Genomic DNA, 23,273 nt, shown 5'->3' on the forward strand with positions numbered 1-23,273 from the left:
TTATTGGATTGTAAACAAGGCAATCAGTAAATGATAATGGATGCTTGAAGATTTAATTGCCACTTTCCTGTTTACCATGTGGCATAGCTGTATAAAGAGTCAGTTTTTGTGTGGAGCAGGCAGATTTAAACCGTGCGATGGTAAAAATTTAGCTTTTATATATTTGTATCTAAATGAGGAAGAGTATGGAACAGCTTATAAAAACTCAATTTTATTTAATGCCAATGTATACATGATTGAATAAAATGGTAATCTTGGCTCTTTATAGTTGTATAAATAGAATAAAATTATTTATAAATTCCACATAAAAACTGTTTTTGTTAAATTAGTTTACCATTTCTCCGTTTTATTTTCCAATTTGAATGCATTACCCGGCCTAATAATGAATGTCGGAGGTACAAGTTTCCCAAGTGCATTAACGCGGGATGCGGCGCAACAAAAGACAATAGAACGCATTAGAACCCATTATAATTTAACACTTTGTCCACACTGGATGCAAAAGTAAACGAGAAACCCATTACAAACACGCCGTTTGCTTTGCGTTCGCGTCTGGTGTAGACACGGTTTTGTGCTGCGTTTAAGACACCTCGGATTTGGGATTTCGGGTTTGGATTTAGTAACATTAAAAGTATTTAGAAACATCAAAACACTAATGTTACGAATAATTTAGGAGCATTAAAACATTACAAGTATTTATTAGGATTAAAACAGCGTCGTTCCAGAAATTATTTCATGTGGAGGTGGGAAACATCCTAAATCCGAGGTGTTTTGAATGCAGTGTTAAAGGCAGCGTAAAATCACATCTGGTTTAATTTAGGCATTTAATGGTACCTCTATCGCCCCCCCACCCCCCTGGAGTACTGAGTCTTAACATCATAGTAGCACAAGAATTTTAAAGAAAGTGTTAAAATTTAAAGAATATTCAAATGTATTATATTAAAATATAAACCCTTTTTCATTAACCATCCAGTGTAAATAATTATTGATTTTATAATTTAAAGTAAAAAAAGATAAGTGTTACTGTAAATGTTGTAAGATTTTTAAAAACACTATTAAAAAACGTATTTATTAAATATTGATATTAAAATATATCAAGCCAAGGCACTCGAGAATTTAAGGAAAAATAGAAAAAGCCTTCATTTTAAACCCCCTTGCCATGAATAAATAACCAACAAGTGACACTTTACTCAACTTTTGTTAATAATAACTTTGCAGGGCATTTGTTGTTTTCTCTGAACACTTTGTACGTCGGTACACAAAAACATGTTTGAAAAACAGTGCTGTCTGGCTGATGTCAGGGATGAATGTGAGTTACAGATGGGTTGATGGACGGATGGATGAAGGAGAGCTGTAAATGGCTTATATGGGGGATTGACTCGGGCATTGGAGGGAGGTGAAGGTGTTTTGTTAGGTAGAGGACACGCGTGTAACTGCTGTCATCCATAATGTGATGATTGGAGTGGAGGAACATGAACGAGGAGAGGAATTCAAAGTCAGATAGATGTCAAGAGCAAAGGATTAAAGTGCAGCTCTCTGCACCGGGAGAAGAAATAGAGGGGGAAAGAAAATGGTAGTGTTGGACTGAGATTCAACCCTGTTCACGCAATTCAATTACTTTTCTATATTAAGATCATTCGTTTTAAATTGAACTTGATGATAAAAGCCAAAAATATCACAGAATGGCCAACTCCCCAACATGCATTGGTTTACCCTCGGGAACTTGATTCTGTTTGTTTTCCACATCTCCTGAACTGCACCTGTCTATCAAACCATGACGGATTGTCAATCACAGAACCCGGCGCTGGGTGGCTCGTTCCTCTGGGACCGTATGAGTGACGTGTGGATGTCGAGAGTGGAGATAAGAGATGGATGAGGTCATGAGACAGTGGAGGGGTTATTAACCAACGATTTAATACGTGGAGGTGATAAAATCCTTTTTGGGGTTTGATTCGGTGGTAATAACAGGCGGCTATAAGTAGGCTGGCCGAGGGAACATTAGACTCTTGGGTTCTGCTTAAGGTTGGATAATCTTCAATAATAGGATTATGATTTGTATTGTGAAAAAAGTCAAGCAGATTCATCAGTATTTCTGTGGCTATACCTGTAGTGCTAGCAGTACTAGCAATATATTTTTATTCTTATTTTTTCTTTTTTTATTTTTATGTTTTCAGCACCTGTAAGCAGAATCCGTTTCACTCGCACTTGCTGCTTTTTTCGGAGAAATCTGCACGACTTGTTTACAACAACAACAAAAACCCCGAACCCCCCGGTCGAGTCATCACAGGGCAACAGCTGCGTAGGCCTGTGTGTGATGCGTTCCATATGAGGAGACCATCGCCTTACAGCACTGTAAAGTTGTTCGAGTTGTTTGTGAGGTTCTTTGTAAATTTCACACTAAATAATAAAACACAGAGCCGCAGGATAGCCGCTGGGTGTTGTGTGCTTGTGGTATTTTGGACAAATTTGCTGGTGTTTGGTAGCTCACCGTTGTGAAAAAGACACTTGTGCACTTTAGAAAGTCACACTTGCTCTTATTCAGCATAATGTGCTCAACAATATTATCTGTAGATGAACCCATTAAGTTTCATCCAGAAAAGTCACTTCATATGAGATGCAAAAGATTTAGCGTGTGAAACTAATTTGGGGCTGGAAAAACATTTGTGGTTTGATGCATTTTAACGTATGACCTTGTGGATACCCTTGAGATATATCTGCCTGTATATTTCTAACCTTGGATGTTTATCTTGAGATTTTGCTTGCATTATGGAGACATTTGATCAGTTTTGCCATGTTATTTCATACCAGTATAAGCAGTGAACGATAAAAAGATTAAATAATGAAACATTTTTGATTAGAAAGCTATCACCTGTTCTTCAATTCAAGCATGAACCAACCCATGAAATCAGTTTTTCATAATGTTGTATTCTTTATTTTCTGTGTGCAGTAGCTTGACAGTCTTGGCATGATCTCAGCGTTCCGCTGTTGGAGTGCAAGAGGTGATTTTTTTTTCTAGCTTGCCACATGGTACAGAAAGATCTATAATCAAACCCCATTAGCTCAATGAGTCTCATAAGGTCAAGGATTCAACACCCTCTCATTGACCGTCCATAACCACTTCAGCCCCCAGCAATTTCATTGGACATGATGTGAACCACCTCCCTCACCCCTTTACAGACATGATTATATTGGGAGTGTGATGTTGAAGGGAACCAGATTACGTTTCAACAACTCTGTCCTGTGACTTGTTGACCTGAAGAGTAATATAGCTAGCCTTCTGTTTCAGGGTCAAGAGCAGATAGTAGATATCCTCTTAATGGGTCACATCATTTGAATTCTAAACATTTCATTTGTGTTATTTTCCTCTGGTGAGAGGCTTGGTGGTTGAAACGCCAAGTGGCCAGACATAGAGAAAAAACACTCCTGAAAATTGTGTTACTGTTAAGTTAATTAAGTCTGGGTCGTGTTGACCGTAGAAGAGCCATTTAAAAGGGTATTTAATAGAAATGAACAAAACCAGAAGCATCTAGTTCTGTACACTCGAGGTTTATACTGTACATTACTCAGATATGTACAATGTCCAGGACTACTTCAACTAAACACGTGCAGTATTTACACCTTACCATCTACGACACCAAATCACCGTCACAATAAATAGTAATAAATTATTTATCTTGACATACTGTACAATTAATACACTTAAATTCATTACTGCTTTGGATTAGTGGTTTCCCTTTTTCATGGTTTTGTACCTGATGAGGATATTTTCCACCAGAGTCTCTCATTCTATTTCCTCTGACGAAAGGCATTTTTGCCTGACTTCTGTCTCCTCAAAGGTCACCTTTTTGTTTCTTTTCGGGTCAATCCATGAGTTGTGGATGACCACGTTATTGGGCATAGGGTCTGCCTCTACTACCGATACAACACGCTTCTTCATTTTGCTCTTAAGAACCTTCTGAAATTTCTGTCGAGTGAAGGCATACAGTAGCGGGTGAAAGATGGTGGTTCCGTAAGCCATGACCAGGAAGCCCAGTCTGAGGCGTACGGTGAAGTTGCTGGGCCCAGTGCTCAGGATGACCGTGTTGAGCACAGTGATAGGTGTCCAACAGAGCAGGAAAGTGGAGATGATGAGAAGAGACATTCGGAAGACCCTCTTCTGTCGCTCGCGCCTTTCCCTGTGCCGTTTAACAGCCCTGCGGAGAGCGATGATCACTGACACAGATGTGCGCATGGCCAGCGGTGGATTGCGGCCCGCGCTGCTCTGCGAGGCATCTGTGGACTCTGGCTGAGTGGAAGTCATGGAGATGGTCTTTTTCTTTCTTGGCTTTTTCTTGGGTGCCGCATGGAAACGGGTACCGATGCGGATGTTGAGTGCCTGCAGAATCTTGTAGTAGGTAATCAGCATGACCACAGCGGTAAAGAAGAAGATGGGAATCTGTGCCAGCAGGTGATAGTACAGGCCCAGTTCAGTGTAGTATTGGTTTGAAGGTTCTTCACCCTCAGTCTGGTTCCTTTCATTACCCGTCTGGCTAAAGAAACCCTCCTCTATGAAGGGCACCAGAAAGCTTAGGAACGATAGAGCCCAAATGGACCCAAGCATGGCCACCGCTCGTCCCATCGTGAGTACTCGATTTGCAGGCCGTACTGAGATGTCGTATCGATCCAGTGTGATGGCCAGGACGTTGGCAGCGGTGGCAACGCTAGCAAAAGACACGCAGGCCTCATGGAAGCAGCAGATTAGTGCATTGTTGCCTTCCAGTGGCAACAACACCACAACAATCGTTAGCGGTATGCAGCCCACGCACACCAACACATCCAACACGTGCAGATTCATGGTTACGATGTTGCTGACGGAACTCACCAAGTTGGACTTCATGCAGTAGAGAGCCAGAACAGTCAGGTTGCTGCTGAGACCCAGCACGATCTCCAACATGAGGAAACCGGTTAAAGACACCTGGAAACTGACAGGGTAAGGAGTCTCCAGGTCCATGTCGAAGTCAAAGGGTTCTAAGTTATCGAGGACAGTGACGTTGCTCATGATGGCCTTGAATCCCAGCACAGGAGGGGTATGCATTCTCCTACACAACGATAAACAACATTATGGCTATGGTTTCAAGGTAAAGTTAGTTGTTGGTTAAATACTGTTTTTTTTCTGCAAAGCATTTTGAATTTAAACTCTATAGAATGCTATTTTGTTTTAACCCATGGTTAGGTTAAATATGGACAGTTTCTAGGCTAGTATAAACCAACAGTTGGCTTTGTCCATGTTTGACACAACCATGGCTTGAAACAACCCTACATAAATTAAGTTAAACTCAACGGTTGGTTAACTGTTGGTTATTAGATTAAGAAGAAACCTAAAAAGATTTGTTTACACTTGACATGCACATCAAAGCTCAGCGTAGGCTAATGAAACTCACCCCTCCCTCAGTAGGAGCTACTTTAACAACTGCGTCCCAAGCGCTGTTGTGTTGGCAGGATTTCATAAGCGCCAACCATACTGCAGCACCTCTTTATCTCAATGGTGTCCTTTACCCCTATGTACACATTCCGTTATGTATCTCCTCTGTCGTGGACTTTGTAGGTTTCTTTAATTTGCTGTGATTCGAGCTAAGAGTGAACACATGCATCAGACCTCAGCCTTGGCATGGTACAGTCCCGTTAAGCGAGGATACCCTTCGGTTTCCTTAAACACCTCTCTGTAGAGTCGATTCAGCAACGTCCAAACGTCTCATAACTCATCGCCTCGCATCCCTAGATTTCTGTGGGAGGTTGTGGGAGATGAAAACGCTCTCTGCTTTTCCTTTTCAGAGCGTGGGAAGGGTTTGTGCATTGTAACATCCACGTGGTCCTGACATGAAAGCTGTGTTGTATTCAGCCTTTTGTCTTTTGTGTTGGCCAAACAGATCTCGCAAAATCGATCAGGGACAGCGGCACGTCCCATCTTTGGCTTTCAGTGTGTATTCCAAGACAAAAAGTGCATTTCCAGTGGTGTGACGGGTCAAGACTGACATTCTCTCCTCAACGTCAACAAGTGCAGTTGAGTTCAACTGGGTCCCTTGTATTCCACCTGAGTAAAACAGACTCCCACCTAATGCTGCTACAACAGGCAGACCAAAGTACACAGTAATCACAAGGTCATAGTTTTCCAAAGGGAAGGTGGTTGTCAGGCCGGTAGCTGTGGGTTTTCTGTGCACTGCGTTGTATGTTTGTACCTTCAGAACAGCAGCTCCATTCTCAGTAGTGTCTCGCCCCGGCTAGTGGTGAATACAAGAAATTCAGAGTTAGAATGGTTTAGCTTGTCACTTGAGGCATGTATAACCTCTAAATATTTCAAGTATAGCGACCGTTTTGCAACCTTTTATTCTCACAATTTCAATGGTCACTAATGGTTTCTGGTTGCTCAGTGTCGCCGGTGCAGTTTGTTTGTCGAATAGCCTTAAGTCTGCTAACAACTCATTAAACTAATGTTCCTTCGCTTTAATGGATTCCTACAGCGTTCGTGAGTGTTCATTTGCAGAGCAGGTTTGCAGTACTCCCACACCACACTTGTGAACTACATTGGCTGTATTCCACATATAGGAGAAATGGAGCTCGCTTACTCTTTCTCTCTATTTTCAGAGCAAGATAACAGCATTCAGATAGAAGCTGTAATGGGGCTCAGAGAATATCATTCCTTTAAGAGGATAATATAGATGCGTTCAGATTGCCCTGAAGTTATTAAATGATTTGCATGCAAATATAGCATTTTTTTTCCCCTCTATGCAACGTCTTAAAAACATTGACAAAACAAACAAACTGGTAAATTCTTGCATTCACAGTATTAATATAGCGACCTGCTCTGAACGTTGCTGTGAAACACTGCATTATGTTTCCCAAGTTTGCCAGTTTTTTTATCGTGGCATGCATGAACTAGCATGCATTCTACTCAACAGATGCTGCAAGAAACCTGAAGCTTTTACCTCGTATAAGTCAGTGACCTGGAAGCCCATATATTTCCCAGTAAAGCCATGCCAGGACAGATCACAGAAGACATCCCGTGTGGATGGATGGATGAATCTTTCCTCTCTCTTTTGCCTGCTGCAATGAATTCAGATGTTGTCAGGTGTAGTGCCGTGCATCTTGCTTAGAGACCGTCTCTTCTTTTCCTCTGTCTTCTTCTCTCTCTCTCTCTCACCATCCATACGCTCGCCGCTTTCAAAATGCCCTACCTACTCATCTCTCTCCTCCTCCTCTCGCTCGCTCTCTCTCTCTCCCTCCCACCTCTCTTCTAACACCATCTCGCTCACCCTCCCCCTTCCTCCCTCTTTCTCCGCTGTGGTTTATAACACTCTCCTGGTTGCTGATTGGTCTCCTGTAATAGTTGTAACCCTTTCTTGCGCTGTTGCTTCAAAAGGCATTTCCTCCACAGGTGCATTTTGCTCTTGATGCAGATTTGATGTTTTGTTCTTGGAATCCTTGTTATATGTATATTTTATACAGTATATATATTTCTTTTTTTATGTTGATAGAGCAACAGTTTAGACAACACAATCTCACAATTCGTAACTATTTTGCAAGGTGGTTCTTTTGTATGAAGTTGTACGATTTTATGTGTACATTTGAGGGTTAGCTTTAGGAGCGGTGCTTCAATTTAGCTTTTTATAGTAATTGTTCATTTCTGTACGAATCACATAGTATGAATTCACGCTAATTACACCTCTTAAAATAGGAATATTGGAATATTCAATAAAGATCCGGTGGTTGAGTTTGCATGGCAAAACAAAGACTCCATCATAATCTTCATAATGCAAACATGACAGATCTTGTATGAAGCATGATGTAGGTTCAGTCGTTTCTGCTGTACATGTGTGGGTGTTTTGTACACTGATGCTTTAGAGAAAGACACGGCTAATTATGGAATAATTCACATTTAACTATCACATTTTTCAACAAATTCACATATCTGTGATTTAAGATCATTTGCAATAGTACCATGTGTCTTCTTACCATGTGAATAATACATTTTCATTTTTCTCTTTTATTTAAGTGCTGTTTTTTATCTTATATCTCTACTGCAAAAATGCATTTTCTTAAAGCTGCTTGCTGTGCAACAATGCAAAACTGTGAAAGCGATGCAGAAATTGAATGTTTGTTGTTGAACAGAGATGTGTGTGCGTGCGTGCGTGCGTGTGTGTGTGTGTGTGCGTGTGTGCGTGTGTGTGTGTGTGTGCATATACACATATTTACATAAACACACACATACATACTATATACAGAGAAAGAGAGCGATTGTTTTTATTTTTCGAAAACTTTGTAGATGCTTAAGTGCATTGTCTTAAGTGGATATTTATTTTATTTTTACTCGGTTCTAACTCTCTGTTTCTCTTGATTGAGACATACATTACGGCTCTCCCGCTGTATCAACTGTGGTATCGAGCGTGTTTGTGTGCCGTTAGCTTGATAATGTCGCTGTGATTGTTGCTCATTGAGTGGAAGCAGAACTCCAGCATCCCTTTGCGAATTAACGCGCGCTTAGCAACCACAGGTCTTAGGACTGTAAGGTGAGACAGCAAGTGAGAACCGTAAGGGAGTCGTTGTGGAAAATCTGCGTCTGTGGTTTTCCGAGTATCCTCTGAGCTTTGAACTGAGTTTAAGGCGTCATGCTTTCAGGATCTGGCCTTGTGGTTTGCCTCTGCTCATGCGAGTGGATTTTATTGTCTTTGCATTATTTTGTTGCCTTTCCATTTTTGTCTTTGACAATTATCGTACTTGGGCAGTACTCTATGAAAGATGCTTCGGAATAGTGATTGTGCCATGGTAAAAGACAGAGTTCACCCTCATGTCCGTTCAAATCTGACTTTCTTTTCTCTGCAGTATTTTGATGAATGGACCCTCATGGGTGTGCATGCTGTATTTTTTCTATAGTATTTTTTGTAATAGACTTCAGAGCCAGTATGAAGATGTCCGATCATAGGGGACTGTGGGTCATCTCTTTTTCTGGCTTTGTTTTCATCTCTGTCCTCTCTCTGGCACTGTTGCATCTCATCGAGAGCCATGTGGCAGGTAGGACAGGCCATGCGGCTTTATCAGAGAGAGAGAGATTTGCTATCCCTAGGAAGTTCTCCAATTTCTGCCTGTACGTGTAGAGAAACTGTTCCTCTCTTATTGGTACATGTCGTTAACTTTGTGTGTTTCACCAGAGGCTTGAAGACTATGAAAAAGTGTATGTGAAAGCAAAGCCAAACAGGAAATTCTGGCCGGCATGTAGTGTTATGTTTTTTTGGCTCGGTTCAGAGACCACGGACACCGTGGAAGCTGTTCTTGGTCACGTTCCCAGTGTCCCACAGGGCTCTCTTGCATGTGGACGAGAGACAGACCAAGTGCAGATGACAGAGCCAATGGTTAGAGTCGCCTCTGGCACTTGACGGTCCCATAAGACCTCCAGCTGTTCCGTGTTGTCTTTGCGTTATAACTGCACATCTGTTTACGACTTGAAGAAGTGGGACCTGATTACCAGCTCACTTCAGAAGATCATGTCGGTACTGACTTTGAAGCGGTTTATCTCATCAAACATATTTGCATTTGACATTTACACGCTTTGAATATGATGCAAACAGATGCAGAGTTTTGCTTTTGATGCTCTCTAATAACCATCGGTTAAACTAGAAATTGTGTCCTCTGAGCGCTTTCTGTTTATATCACCTTTCAGATTGATAATGCGCAGCGCTATCCTGGGTTTTTCTACGATCGTCTTTTGTGGGAAATAAGAGCGGCCCGTATTGAGCAGATTCCAGAGGGTTTAGTTGTATAAACAGTGTCACATCCCTTCAGCCTCCGTCGGGCTAACACGTCAAACCGTGACGCGCAGTCACTCTGTTGATGCGAGCTGGGATCCCACATATTGAGTTTTCGCAGCGGTAGATTAGCAAGGACACCCCGACGTTGAACTTTGTTGGTCCAACTTCGCCCCGAACCGTCCCGCTGGGATTTCAAACGATTCCAGCAAAGCCGTCTAAGATTTATCCACTTCCCGTTGTGGTCCAGAGGGCTGTGCTGTTATGTGTTTTGTTGGACGGGGGGAGGGGAGGCATGGGAAAAAGCCTTCCGTTATGAGAGGGGTTGACCTTCAGAAAACTCAAGTCTTCCTCCTCCTCACAATCTGTTTGCATTCAAGGACAGAATCACTTTTATCTGCTGCTACCGGAGACCCGTCTCATGCAAATGAAACAAGTGTTGTTCATCATCGCTTTACATTATTGGTTAAAATGAGCAAACCAAGAAAGAATATGAAACATGTTAGTATGTAATTTTCAGTTTTAATATATTGTAATGTAATACATTTTTGATTTTACATAATAAAAGCGATACTGTCCGTATTGCGTATTATATATTAAATTATTTAGCAAGTTATCACATTTTTTTTCAACAGTCTCAAAGAGTCTCGTGACTACAGTTTCTACAATTTTAGCATATTTCTTACAGTCCCTGTGAACCGAAAGTTGCAATCGTTTTTTCCTTCCGTATTCTGACACATTTCCGAGTGAAAAGGAATTTCAAAGGAGAAAATTAATGGGCGTGGCTTGAGTTTTTCACTGCGAATTGATTGGATGTGTAAATCAGCTGTGTTGCATTGATTTTGTAATTAAGCTGGCAGCAGGCTGACAGTTGAAGGGGAGGAGTTAACAGATGCTCCGGCCAAGCCGTCTAATTCACGTCATTTGAGATGAATAGTCATTTCAGGGCGGAAGTGTATTTTCAGATTTTAACTGAAGATTATGAGGGTACGTGAATTTTAAAAAGAAAATGACCCACATTGATAAGCTATTTGCTATATTGCTATAATATTTCATGAAAAAATGAGAATTGTCATTTTTTATTTCACTGGGACTTTAAGTAACATCTTCAGAGAAAACCCAATAAATAATAGATATATTCTATAAATATGCTCTTGCAATAATGTGACATTAGGGGAGTAGTAAAATACATGCCGATACAAAAATATCAATGAATGAAATAAAAGTTTGAAGATATGTTATAAAGTAAGCTAAATGTTTCACCTTTGTGGTAGTGTAATTTTAGCTTTTAGAATAGCGTCCATATTTTATTCCTCACAGCTGATTTCTGCAGCTTGAAAAGCCTGTGAAAGAGGAAAATCCTTCAGTCAAAGACGTGTAAAATTAATGTCTGACCTCTGGATGTGATTTCAGTGTGTAAGCAATAAGAAATTATTTTTATAAAAAGCCACTAGAGTTGAATTCACCATCTTGTCTGACAAGCTGAATTGTTAGTGTATCTCTCACCCGTCACATACTCGCGCAGGTCAAAGGAGATGTCTGGTGAGAGAACAAGAAGCCATTCGATAGAGAAATGATCTAAGCTTGCTTTGAAGCTGAAGGATGTGCCGTTTGAAGGCATGTGACATTGGCGTGATTCCAGAAATATCTAGAGGCTGTTCTTATGACCATTGTCTTGTCATGTGCTGAGCTGGTAGATCCGTGAGCTGGTCTGATATTATTGGCCATTTTATCGGTTTTCCTCCTCCGCCGTTCACGTCCCGAGTGGTACAATCTTCTTCCAAATAGAAACCATCAGTCAACGTTTGATGCTCTTAGTGAGATTTTCCACTTGTTTTAGCTTTAACCATCGATTGGTTTTGAGGAAGGATGTTGCTGTCGAGTTCTTGAATTTAAATTGTTAACAAACAGCAATTACCTTTTCTTGGTTTTGTTTTAATCTCAAACGAATTGAGTGCCTCGCTTTGCGGGAATCACGGTTTCAATTCTCTCCGCTTCTCTTCAGACAAACCCCATATTGAATTTACACTAATGTTTCTTATCGGTCTTCTCTTTTTTTTCAAAACGTAATGGGAAAAAATTGCATTTCCAAGGTCACAGTTAGAATGGTTTTAGTCTGTATTGCACGCCGCACCTTCTCCCTCTGGAGTGAATGCTGTGCTCATTCCAGATAAGTGCAGGTAATAACTGGGATTGATGCTCGGCAAACTGTCCTCTAGTGCCTCTACAAATAAGAAAGACCTGTGGAGGAAAGCAAGTTTTTTTTTATTCTTTTTCAAATACGGTTATCGAAAGAGCATCTGTGTCCATCCACTTTGACCTCGGTGACCCCTGGGTTTGGAAAGAAGATCCGTAGCTGTGTCTAAAATAAAACACTAGCGTGGCGCTTACTGCATTCTTTGTTGTATACTACCTAGTGCCTACCTTTTAAGGTAATGCAAAAAATTATGTATTATAAAATGATAAACATACAGTAACATATTGCATAAACTGCACAAAATACAGTATCATGAGTCCAGATGAGCTGTGAACATGAGTTGTAAGCTAAATTAAATGCCAGCATTTGTGAATTTAGCAGGTAAATATTGGAACAAGGCCAGACAAGAAATGTAATTGTGATTCATGAATTGTGTTGCTTTAGGGGGTGTTTTCTTGACACAGTTTATAAAGAAAAAGTAAAGTTTTTTTGTTACTTCATTTACATGACTAGAGTGTCTTGAGGGCCTGAAAATGCAAACTTTTTTGCTACCATTTTTAAGTAATCGCAATAAGTCATTTTAACTTACTATTACCTTTTTTATGTTTTTACGTCACTTTAAATTTGAAATAAGTTAAGAAATTTCAACTTAAGATACAGCAAGTTAATACAGAAATGAAGTTAAATGACTTTGATTGTACTTAAAAATTTAAGGCAGCACATTTTTTTACAGTTTATGTTTTTGAAAACTTGTCATCAGTGTAGACTAGAATATGTGAATTTGTAAAAATTGTGATGTAGTGTGTATTGTGTGTTCAGTCGATAGGTATACACGGGTTCTTGCGTAGGCGCACTGGCGTGTTTCTTTACAGTAACACGTGTAACACAGCACTTTTTGTTTTTTGTACATCGTTGTCATTTAAATGTGCGATGTAGTACCATTTTTAACGTGCAGTGAAATATCACTGCTGTCCTTCTGAAACCTCATATGGCATACTGTATATCATTTAAAAAGTGTGTTTTTTTTTCATTTCTTTAAAGACAATCATCTTGATATTTGTTTGCCCTCTTAGATCTAGCACACAACAGTCTGTTGTGAATGATACAGCGTTGTTGTCATCTATTAAGACAGTATAATCATACTTGTGTTGGCAGGACAAAGAAGAAAATCTTGTGAGGGTGAAAATGAAGTGAAATCTGGCAGGGATGCTGGGTTTTATTCTGGCTCTGGTCCTACCTGTACCAACAGGAGCCAGATGAGATCCCTCCAACCCACCTCTTCTGCGTAAAGGCCACCTGTTCTTCAGACCGCAAACTCAAGGTTGCGTCTGAGCATCTGGATGATGCTACAGTATGGAGTCATTTTCTCAGCGAGATATCTGACCCCCTTCTAATGAGGCGTGTTTTTGATATCTTTGTTAGCAGTCAGCTAATGGAGTCAGCTGTTACAGAAGGCGCTAATGAGTGGATCTATGCAGTGACATTGTTCTGCCCAGTGCCACTGTATCTGACTCATGTGCGGTCTGTTCTGAGGCCTGTTCAATATGGCACTCTGTGTTTACAGACTTTCTCTCCCTATCATTTACTTCTTCACTCTTTAAGGTACTGGGATGTGCGAAACTTTTCTTAAGCGGCTAGTTGGTTGCCTGGACGGCTGGGGTGTAACACTTACGATTTGATAGAATATACAATACAGGGTTCACGATTATGAAATTACCTTGATGTATTAGACAATTAAAAAAGAGAAATAAAAAAACCAATGAGTTGTAGGTGCAACAACACTTTTATTGACGAATGTTAAAGAATTGAATACATCAAGGTTTAATTGAACCTTCTTTAGGCATGTCATTTAATTAAAACTGAATGTATTTAAGTTTAAGTAAAAAATTAAGATCTTCTTAAAGCAGCAAAGTCACACATTAAAAGGGTAAGTGGACCAGGGGTGCGTTTCCCGAACCACGACATCGCTGGTTAACCACCATAGTACGATGCATTATTGGGGAAATTAGCGATGTAGTTACAGCTGTTTCCCAAAACCGTAGTAACTCTGTCTAAGATCAATCGTTTGAACCAAGTTGGTTCAGTAGTCTAGTTGATGACGCCATACAGGTGGTGGAGTAATGACGTCTACTATCAACACGTTCAGATCAAATTAATGTGGAACTAACAAACATTGCATTTAATCGCGACGTTTGACTTGTTTTTTTCATGATATTTCATTCATTCATAAGTTTCCTCCTACGTCACTCCGCCCAGGTATTCCCCAGGGTCCTAGAGCATGTAGCATCATGTGCACTTTTCAAGAAACAGCGCTTGTATAAAAGATGTCAAATTAAATTTGTATATATTTCGAATGATGGATATAGAATAGTTGCTTGCTTAGTTTGCTCAAAGGCTTGATGCATGTCATAATGATAAGGAACTATGCTTCTAACCACAGCTCTAGACCTTTAGTTCCATCCACGCAACTTTGCGATGCTGTTTGCGATTGATCGTTGGAACGATTGTTTCGGGAAACACTTGAATCGTTGAACTATGCTGGAACGACGGAACTTGCGACCATAGTTTCTTTTGGGAAACGCACCCCAGGTTAGCGTTCAGACCGCGTTTGATTTGTGTCCTCTGGGTTGTGTTGTTAGATATTATTTTTTATAATATAAAGTATTACGTTTCAATGCAGTTTGAATCTTTGACTTAAAAACAAAGTTTGTAAAAAGTGTATTTTGTTTCATCTCTTGCAGATTACCTATCTCAGGGTGTGGATCTGTCAGGCATTGATGTGATAGAGAATGACTTGCTGTTCATCAGTCGAGCCCGTTTGGAGGTGGAGAACCAAGCCAAACGCTTACTGGAACAGGGCATGGAAATTCAGGTAACAACTTACAGATAGTTTTTTTTTTATTTAGCAGACTGAAGTATAGCTGACCTACAGTGTTCACTGGACGAAAGCAATGCCAACATGGGTATTCCTCCTTTCTCTGTCTCTCTCGCCATCTCTCTTTCCCTGTGACTGTTCTTCATTTCGTTCTCAGCATGATTTTCTGTAACACGCACACTTTCACGCACAGCAGATGGGATGCTCTGGCCTTTTCTCCCCTCTCTCTAGATACACTGAACTGTCCACTCACATCTCACATCTCACATATTCATCTGTCCCATGAAGCCGGCCTGAAAACATATTCCATATTGACATAAATGACCGTTCGCAATGGCAAACCTAAAACGATATCTCAGATCATATAAGGTGTCATTGCGCTTTATGTTTTGCTCACTGCAAATTTGTTTGATTGACAGTTTAATTTTTCAGCACACTTTTTAGAGCGAATCGATGTCGGGTCTCCAGCGGAAGACGTCCGCTCAGTTGAAGTACAGACGAGGTTAATAATTGATGGCTTCATAGCGGGTTTTCTCATGGGCACTCGGGTGTCTCTGAAAGCACGAGCGTTCCTAGCTGGAGGTCATCGCTGCTCTGGTGTGGTCAGGAGAGAGCTGTCACTGTTTGGTCAAGGTTCCGTTTGCTTTTCGTGGCTTTCATTGCTAGGTCGTTCAAATAAACTTCACGCCGTCTGGTGCTCGTGTTTGTTTAGAAGCAGGATTTGTTGATTGGGCGATGGTCGGCCTCTCCTGTCTGTCACATCACGTCTCAAGGTTGTTGGCTGTAGATGCTCGTTGAGGAGATGCTGTTGCAGATCTCTAAAGATTGGACTGCTTTGACCAGTAAGACCGCCCAGAACAACCACATAGCATCAAAAGAAATCCTTCAAACTCCAAACAGCCTAGCAACCACCCACATCCCCTCAGCATCATCACGGCGAGTTTAGCACAGTGTTCTGTGTTGTGTTCTTCAGTCGAACGCGACGATTGCAATCTCATTTCTCTCTGCGTGTCTAACATAATTCCCCCCTGCAACACTTTCTTGGCTTATTAGCATGTCATTATAAAAGCGAGCTATGCAGAAGCCCCTCTGACCTCTGCCCATGTGTTTGTTGTACTCAGTCTTATCACGCAGTTCACTCCACTCCTCCACGGTCGGTCCTGCAGCAGTATATTTAGAATCGTGTGGGTTACATAAGCCACTGTTCCTGAGCTTATGTGGATGGATGTCTCTCTTCATTTCGTTCTTTTATTCTGAGGAGAAACGGATTCATTTCAATGAGGATTGAGAATTGTAACCAGTTTTCTCTGCCACCCCAAATGGTTGAATATCTTTATCCTGTAATATCCTGAAGGAATACTTTGGATTTGGAGTTAAGCTTTATCGGCAGCATCTGTGATGTGTCGTTCAATACCAAAAATGATCATTTTGACATCCTTTGTTTGTATAAGCAAGCAAAAATCACGTTTACAGTAATGCGACTAAAATAGACCATGTGCATTGCAGATATGTGCAACTTGTACTTGAAGAAAGTCTCATCTGTGTCTCAGATATTTCTCCTGCACAAAAATGTGTAAAAAAACCCTCACAAATGTCGTTAGTTTCAGAAGAGATCTCAATAATGTCTCAACTGAGCTCAGATTTATCAAGTCTGCATTAAAAAGTCCTTATTATTGAAGATCTCAATATGAACAATTCTAAAATCTAGATTATTATGTGTGATGTTTTGTATTGTCTGAAGTGCTCTTGAAATGAAAAGTTTGTTTGAAGGTCAGAATTACACATTGGCACACAGACAGGGAAGCAAAACAAAATTGTAGCTCGTATCATCACATCTGTTTCAGGTGAGAGAATATCTGCTAAATTTTTAATTTGTCTTGTTTTATTTAACGGTTGTTGTAATCTCTGCTACCTTATGCATTTATATCAGCTCCTTCTAGCTTTCGTGTGTCATGAAGGAGGGGATGAGGTCAACAGATGGTTGGGTCAAGGTCATTGAGATGTTTTGGACAGACAAGAAGATATCGAACACACAAATGTGTCTGTTTTGGATTGTGTAGATTAGACATAAAAGTGCGCTAATTCTGACACACATAATAATGAAGGACTGGTGCCTTTCTGACCTAGAAAAGCCGAGTCCTTGTGGGACCAGTGTCCTGTTTCACATGCGTTTTGGGCAGTGGAGAGTAATGCAGGCTTCTCACTTCCAACATGTCCTTAAGAATGTGTGAATGTCAATGCATTAAATACTAAAATATCAAATTTAGTGAAACTGCTTCTGTAGCTATCCTGCGAGCTAAGAGTTCAACCAAAAATAAAAATTCTGACGTCATTTATTCACCCCGTGTCATTAAGATTCTGTATATGACTTTTTCTGCAGTGGAACACAAAAGAAGATATTTTGAGAAATGTCTCAGTGGTTTTGTGTTCATATAATGGAAGTCAATGGGGTTCAGTGTTGTTTGATTATCAACGTATTTCAAAATATCTTCCTTTGTGTTCTGCAGAAGAAAGAAACGATGAAGGGTGACTCGATGATGACACAATTTTCATTTTTGGGTGAACTGTCCCTTTAATAGAATTGAATTATGCCATTTGTGAGCACATCATTCAAGTCATATTAAATGTATGTGTTGATCCAGGTTGAAAAGTGACTTTTAGAATCTGACTGATGTTGTTTTTAGTTCAGCTTACAGTAATGAAAATCTTCTGGATGAGAGAATGATCATTTTTATGTCTGTTTTGTATGATTTCTAAAGACTTGGAATATAGGACACAGGTTTAGGGTGTTTTTTGTCATTTTAAAACTTGACAGGTTAAGTCATAAAAAAATTCTGTTGACCACAAAGTTCTTGAAATCGTGTGATCTTAAAGCACAAGACGCACGTTGCCTGTAGCTAATATGTAGATGTAAAACACTGTTTTTGCACTTTTCTTCCGTGTTAAACTAAGCATGACTGTAACCGCTCTCATAAACCCCATGAATCACTAAGGAAGGTCTTAAAATAGGCTTTCTGGCATATTTTTGTTTAAATAAAGGATTTACTGGAATCCCAAATCTAAACGTAACCTCTGCTTATGAACACAGTTTAAATAGTTTATCACAGCGGTGTTTCTGTGTCTAGGACTCAGAAGAGATTTAACCGTTTGTAAATCACGAGTGTTGTGTAAATTGTGCTCATGTGAGCAGTTTGTGTACACAGGCCTTATGAGATGAGAGGAAATGGTGTAAGTCATTCGGAGCCCTGTATCGTCTCAGTCTCCTGAAGCTAACAGGGTTAAGTGTGCTTGTGCACGTGTGTGTGTGTGTGTTTCGCAATGATCTGATCTGTGTAATATTGCACTGGAAACAGCAGGAAGCTCTGCATTGTTATCTGGCAGATGGTTCTTGATCCCGAGAACACGGCGATCTATCAGCTCACGCGTGTGTGTGTGTGTTTGTGTGAACTGACTTGTGCTCATTCAGGATTAAAGTTTGAATATTGTTTTGGACTTTTTTCACACTGTTTTTACATTTGTACTTTTGTGCGCTATTAATAGTCAACGTTTCAAATCCCACCTGTAGAAATTAGCATGTGTTTTACTATATTTTGAGAAATGGTTTTGTGTTCATACAATGGAAGTCAATGGGGTTCAATGTTGTTTGATTGTCAACGTTTTGTTCTTTTGTCTGATCTGAGCTCAAGTATGTCAGGTGTACAAGCTTTATATTTTTGATTTTGCAGTAAACAAGAGAAAGTAAAGTGCTGACACCCATCATATTTAGATCTTCACTTATTGTTTTACGTGTTTCCAGCAGTGCCGGTCACTTTAAGGTTACCCCGTCGTCCCCTGATGTTCACGGTTCATCCGTTTTTGTGAACGCGTTTGAGTAACCTTTACATGAAAGGGAAAGTCTCTCAAGAGTTCAGGGCTTTTTTTCTGCCTGTCTTTTTCATATTCCAGTTCCTCCTTTTCTTTACCTTCTCGCTCTCTTCAGACGTTACGTCTCTCTCACATTATTCCTCCGTGATAACAGAATATGTGCCGGATTGCTCGTGTATAGTTGGTCGGATTGTTCTGATCCAAGCCTTCCCAATATGACTTTATTAAATATATTTAATAGGTTTTGATTTAAACTGAAAGTCTGTATGATTGTACATTGTTATGGACCTTAGAGGTGTTAGCGACGGCCTCTCATGTGTGCTGATTATCACTCTCATCAACTCTCACCTTCAGTGACGCGTTACTCGCAGGCACCTACTCCACACATTACTGTTACTGTGACGACCATATGCTTTTTAACATCCCTACTCACTGATGTCTATTCTTTAAAGATAACCATAAAGTCAAATAGAGGTTAAAAGCACGGTGTTATGGAAGTTGTGTGTGTGTGTGTGTGTGTGTGTGTGTTAATTTTTACCACTCTTGTTTTGTTCGTTTATTCGTTCGTTCATTCTTTCTTTCTTTCTGTCTTTGGCACAATAAACACTTACTGTATTTATTCCAAAATGATCAGCAAAAGATATTCTGTGATTTGGCACACACCCTGATATTTAAGATCTCCAGTCTTTAACTCCTCTAATTTCACTTCATTTATTTCAGTTTATTTTCTATTAATGCCAAAGCAAATCACTTTTCTTCTGCCCCGGAGAGCTTGTCTCATTAGACATGCCGGGCACGCCTCACCTCTCACCTTTCATCCCCTCCGTAATCATCACTTCTCTCCCAGATTGAGTTCATCTTTGTCTGCCATTGCGTTGACATTTACCAAGCGTGTCTTAAAAGGCTTTAATCGGCCTTCCTCGTGTTTGTTTTTGGGTTGCTATGGAAACACGGCGGCAAAATGAAGGTCTAAGTGATCCTTCATCTTTTCACTTTTTCCTCACGCTCACAGTCTCACTTTAGTCTCACTTTCACCCTCTCAGTTCTTTAGCAGTGCTCACGCACGGCCTCGACACTTCACTGTTTGATACACTCCGTGTTCTCACTGAGCTTGTTTTTGTCGAGAAACCATGACTGGACCAACGTGAAACTTATAAACTCATGGTGTCCATGTGGCCCGTGTCATTCCTGTTGTGCAGTAAAGATGCTGGAAAATGTTATTGCTCAGCTGTTTCTCTTCAGTAGCTCAGGAGACTTGATGGCGTTTACTACTGTGTTTCATTTAAGTATCAATTCAGTCTTGATTGCTTAAATTAGAGTGTAATTGTTGAAACACATGAAGAGTATGGAGGTGTAAAATAAATGTAGATTGTAGAGGTCAAATAATCTGGATTTGGGTTTGAGTTTGAGTTCTTATTGAGATCTTCAATAATACTGATTTTGGCTTGCTTGACATTGTCAATAAGAGTTTCAGAAGAGCTCTTAACAGAGACATTTGTGAGATTTCTGACTCTTTTTCTCATAAGAAATATCTGATTTTCTTTCTTTTGGTCAGCAAAAATGGCATTGCAATGTCCACTATTGAGCCTGTATTTTAAATTTGCTTCATCTTTAAAAGTATTGATAAATGTTTTGTGTGGACAGAGACCCCTGGTTTCTTCATCAATCTATTGTTTGGTTTGGCAGATATCCCGAGTTTCCCATATGGTGACCAAATAAACACAGGCAGAATTTAATGGCACAGGCGTGTGACCAGGTGTTTTTATGAGGAAAAGCAATTGGCTGGAAATGACGCCGTTGTTTATCTGTCGCTCTCTGCATGATGGGCAAACTCGATGTTTTCATGTTGAGGTTCTTTCCTTTTTGATGATTCAGGTAAAAGCTGAAGCAGGAGAGGATTCAATCAAACCCCGACACATCACAGGCCCAACAATGAGATGGGTAGAATTGTGATAGACTTGAAAAAATGATGGCGTATTTGAACCCATGGTTGAAAACCGTCGCTTCTCTTTATAAAGGATGTGAATGTTATTACTGCCATCAAGAAGCAAATGCAGACGGCATTAAGATGCTCTTCCACTGCTTTTGTCTCCTACGTTCCCCTGGAGAAACACGCCTCTTACTCTTAAGATGACAAAAATAACATTGGCTCCTCTCAAACTTCAAACCGTGTACATATGATGTGTAGGATTTGCCATAAGTGTTCGGCAGGCATGCCACGTGCCTTTAGCAAATCTGAAAGGATGTTTTGGGTCGCTGTGAAGCGTGTTCCTCGCAGCGAGCATCTTTCGTGACCTTGACTGTTCTAAACTTGAGGGGTTATTTGATATAATCATATTTATTACACCGTGAAACGCAATTCTCCCAAGAAGCATGTCGAGAAAGATCATTAAACTTTCCACAAGTTCATACGATCCATCTGGCAGAATAAATTTCACATCTCGCCGGCAGAATATGCAAAGACGCCGCGTGTAATATTTCCTTCGCTTTGCAACAATAGCCTGCAACTGGCAAGTCAATCTAATAAACGTGTAGCCGGTCGTATTTTTAGATGCGTTTCACCTTCCTCGTGATGAACAAAAATTGGTCCATAGTTTAAGCCTAAAAGCTTCTGTCCAAATATGTTTATTCTCCCCCACCTTTGCCAGGAAGGAAAGCGATCGTTGGCCACCTGTTCCAGCTAAGTGCTAATTCTGGGAACAAAGGCGTAGCGCTCGGCTGGACGCGAGTACTGTGAAAACACCTCATTCACGTTGGTTGGCGGCTGGCCATCTTGGGTCATCGGCTTGCTCTGAGCTGATCGAATTCATCTCCACGGTGACTGTGCATGTCCCCGTTAAAGCATAAATGAGGGCTAGCGCATGAGGCGCTAGTGAACCTGCCGCAAGCAATTAGCTCTGTCTCACTCCTTTGTTTTTTTGTGCCGGTGATTCACATCTGTTCCTTGACAGCTACACTCCAGGGTTGCATAAGGGACAAGCCAGCACTTCCATTGGTGGGAAACATATCTAGTTAAGGATAAATGCTTAGTGTGCCAATGTTTTAAAGGTGCTGTGAACTTGCCCTTTGTATTGTTTTATACTATTGTCTGATGTCTACTTATGACGTTCGTGTGGTTTTTACATTCGAAAACATCAAAATCAATAAGTAATAGGCTATTTTCTACCCTGGTTTTGAGGCCGGCTGGAGAAACGCTCGGTTTTTAAGGGCGGGCCGCATAGAAGACTTGGAAGTAAACGCCCACTGCTATGATTGGATAGCAGCTTGCGTAGTTGACTTAGTTGGAGCCTTCTGTGAATTTGGTTAGACACGTAACGTTACGTAACGTGATTTTACTCAAATTTACGGACTTATTTCCCGGATGTGATGGCAAGGCTTTGCGTATAGTTTGTATAGCCTATAGTTGTATGGTGTTTAGTGATATATGACCGTACATGTCAGCATTTATGAACTGCGAACCGGACAGAAGATCACCGCGATCGCGGGTCTCAAATGTTATAGTTTTCATGATAAATAAACAAACAGTAGACTCGCGGCCAAAATTACCCAGCACATAAATAATATCAAAACACTTCAAAACAGCCTCCATTATTTGCAAACGGTGGATAAAACCTTGAAAAATGATATATGAGCCCACCAATCACAGAGATGCCGATTACAATTATTACAAATGACTAGAGGTCCCCAGGTGATACTATCAGGGCATATCAAGCGATCTCTAACAAAGCAATAGTGGCGCATAGTACAAATATGTTTTACTCACATACTATAAGATTTCTGCGCCATTCCTATCGGATCCAATATTGACGGCACAGCACTGCTTTTTAATTTTAGTCTCTCCGCAAAGACTTGTTCAAGGAATCCGCGTGGCAATGAAGCGAACAAACGCTCAATGTTTTCCCCACGTGAGCTGGAACGTCTTTAAAAATGAACTTCAACCACGCATTCCTACTGTCGGAATCCGAAGGAAGGTTATGCAGCGACTGTGTTCTTCTTCCACAACCAGGCACTGCACAATATTTTGCGATCTTTAACGGCATGATGCTTACACTCGCTCTATCCGGTTCCGTGCAGCTTGTGTTCAGTACTTTCATGCGTGAACCAGTGGGCAGGCCTCGAGAAGTAGGCGTTGTTATTCTTCTGTGGAGGCGGTGTTCAACCTATCTATAGGTGCATTCCAGGACCTGCCGTTCGCTGAGCCTCGTGTCAATAACAGTTGTTATTTCAGTAACAAGGGTGTTTTCAGGTCTGACACTTACAGGATGTTCGCTTGAATACGGTTCCCTCTTATACAACAAAAGCTCGGGTTAAAATTGTGGTCCTAGTTCACTGCACCTTTAATGTACTACGACTTGGCGATAGTCCTATATAAGGTGATATATTCTATTTCTCTTTAAATATTTAGCAACAAATGCATGAATGAATGTCTATAGATGTATACATTTGTTTATGTATTGTTTATACTGTATATTTTTCACACATTTTAGAATAATATTATCCTTATCAAAATGACTAAATATCTCAAATTTAACTATGGGAGTTATGTTGGGACTTAAAATAAATA

At 40.5% G+C, this 23,273-nt stretch overlaps 2 protein-coding genes across 2 annotated transcripts in view; one reads left to right on the forward strand and one right to left on the reverse strand.

The window, feature by feature from the left end:
* The window catches only part of cog5 (component of oligomeric golgi complex 5), a 50,435-nt gene that overhangs the window by 6,270 nt on the left and 20,892 nt on the right, over nt 1-23,273 (forward strand). Inside the window, exon 7 of the mRNA XM_057324029.1 lies at nt 14,712-14,842. Coding sequence (XP_057180012.1) covers nt 14,712-14,842 — 131 coding nt within the window. The remainder of the gene's footprint in view (nt 1-14,711; nt 14,843-23,273) is intronic.
* On the reverse strand, nt 2,888-7,248 carry gpr22a (G protein-coupled receptor 22a). Its single transcript, XM_057324035.1, has 3 exons — nt 6,960-7,248; nt 5,418-6,254; nt 2,888-5,075 (listed from the first exon to the last, which is right to left on the reverse strand). The coding sequence occupies exon 3, from the start codon at nt 5,069-5,071 to the stop codon at nt 3,779-3,781; it is 1,293 nt and encodes a 430-aa protein (XP_057180018.1). The 5' UTR covers nt 5,072-5,075; nt 5,418-6,254; nt 6,960-7,248; the 3' UTR covers nt 2,888-3,778.

The sequence above is a fragment of the Triplophysa rosa genome, linkage group LG24, assembly GCF_024868665.1.
Source record: "Triplophysa rosa linkage group LG24, Trosa_1v2, whole genome shotgun sequence".
NCBI lineage: Eukaryota > Metazoa > Chordata > Actinopteri > Cypriniformes > Nemacheilidae > Triplophysa > Triplophysa rosa.

Excerpts from the sequence above, each read along its gene's own strand:
- gpr22a (XM_057324035.1), bottom strand. The coding sequence starts at position 5,071 with ATGCATACCCCTCCTGTGCTGGGATTCAAGGCCATCATGAGCAACGTC.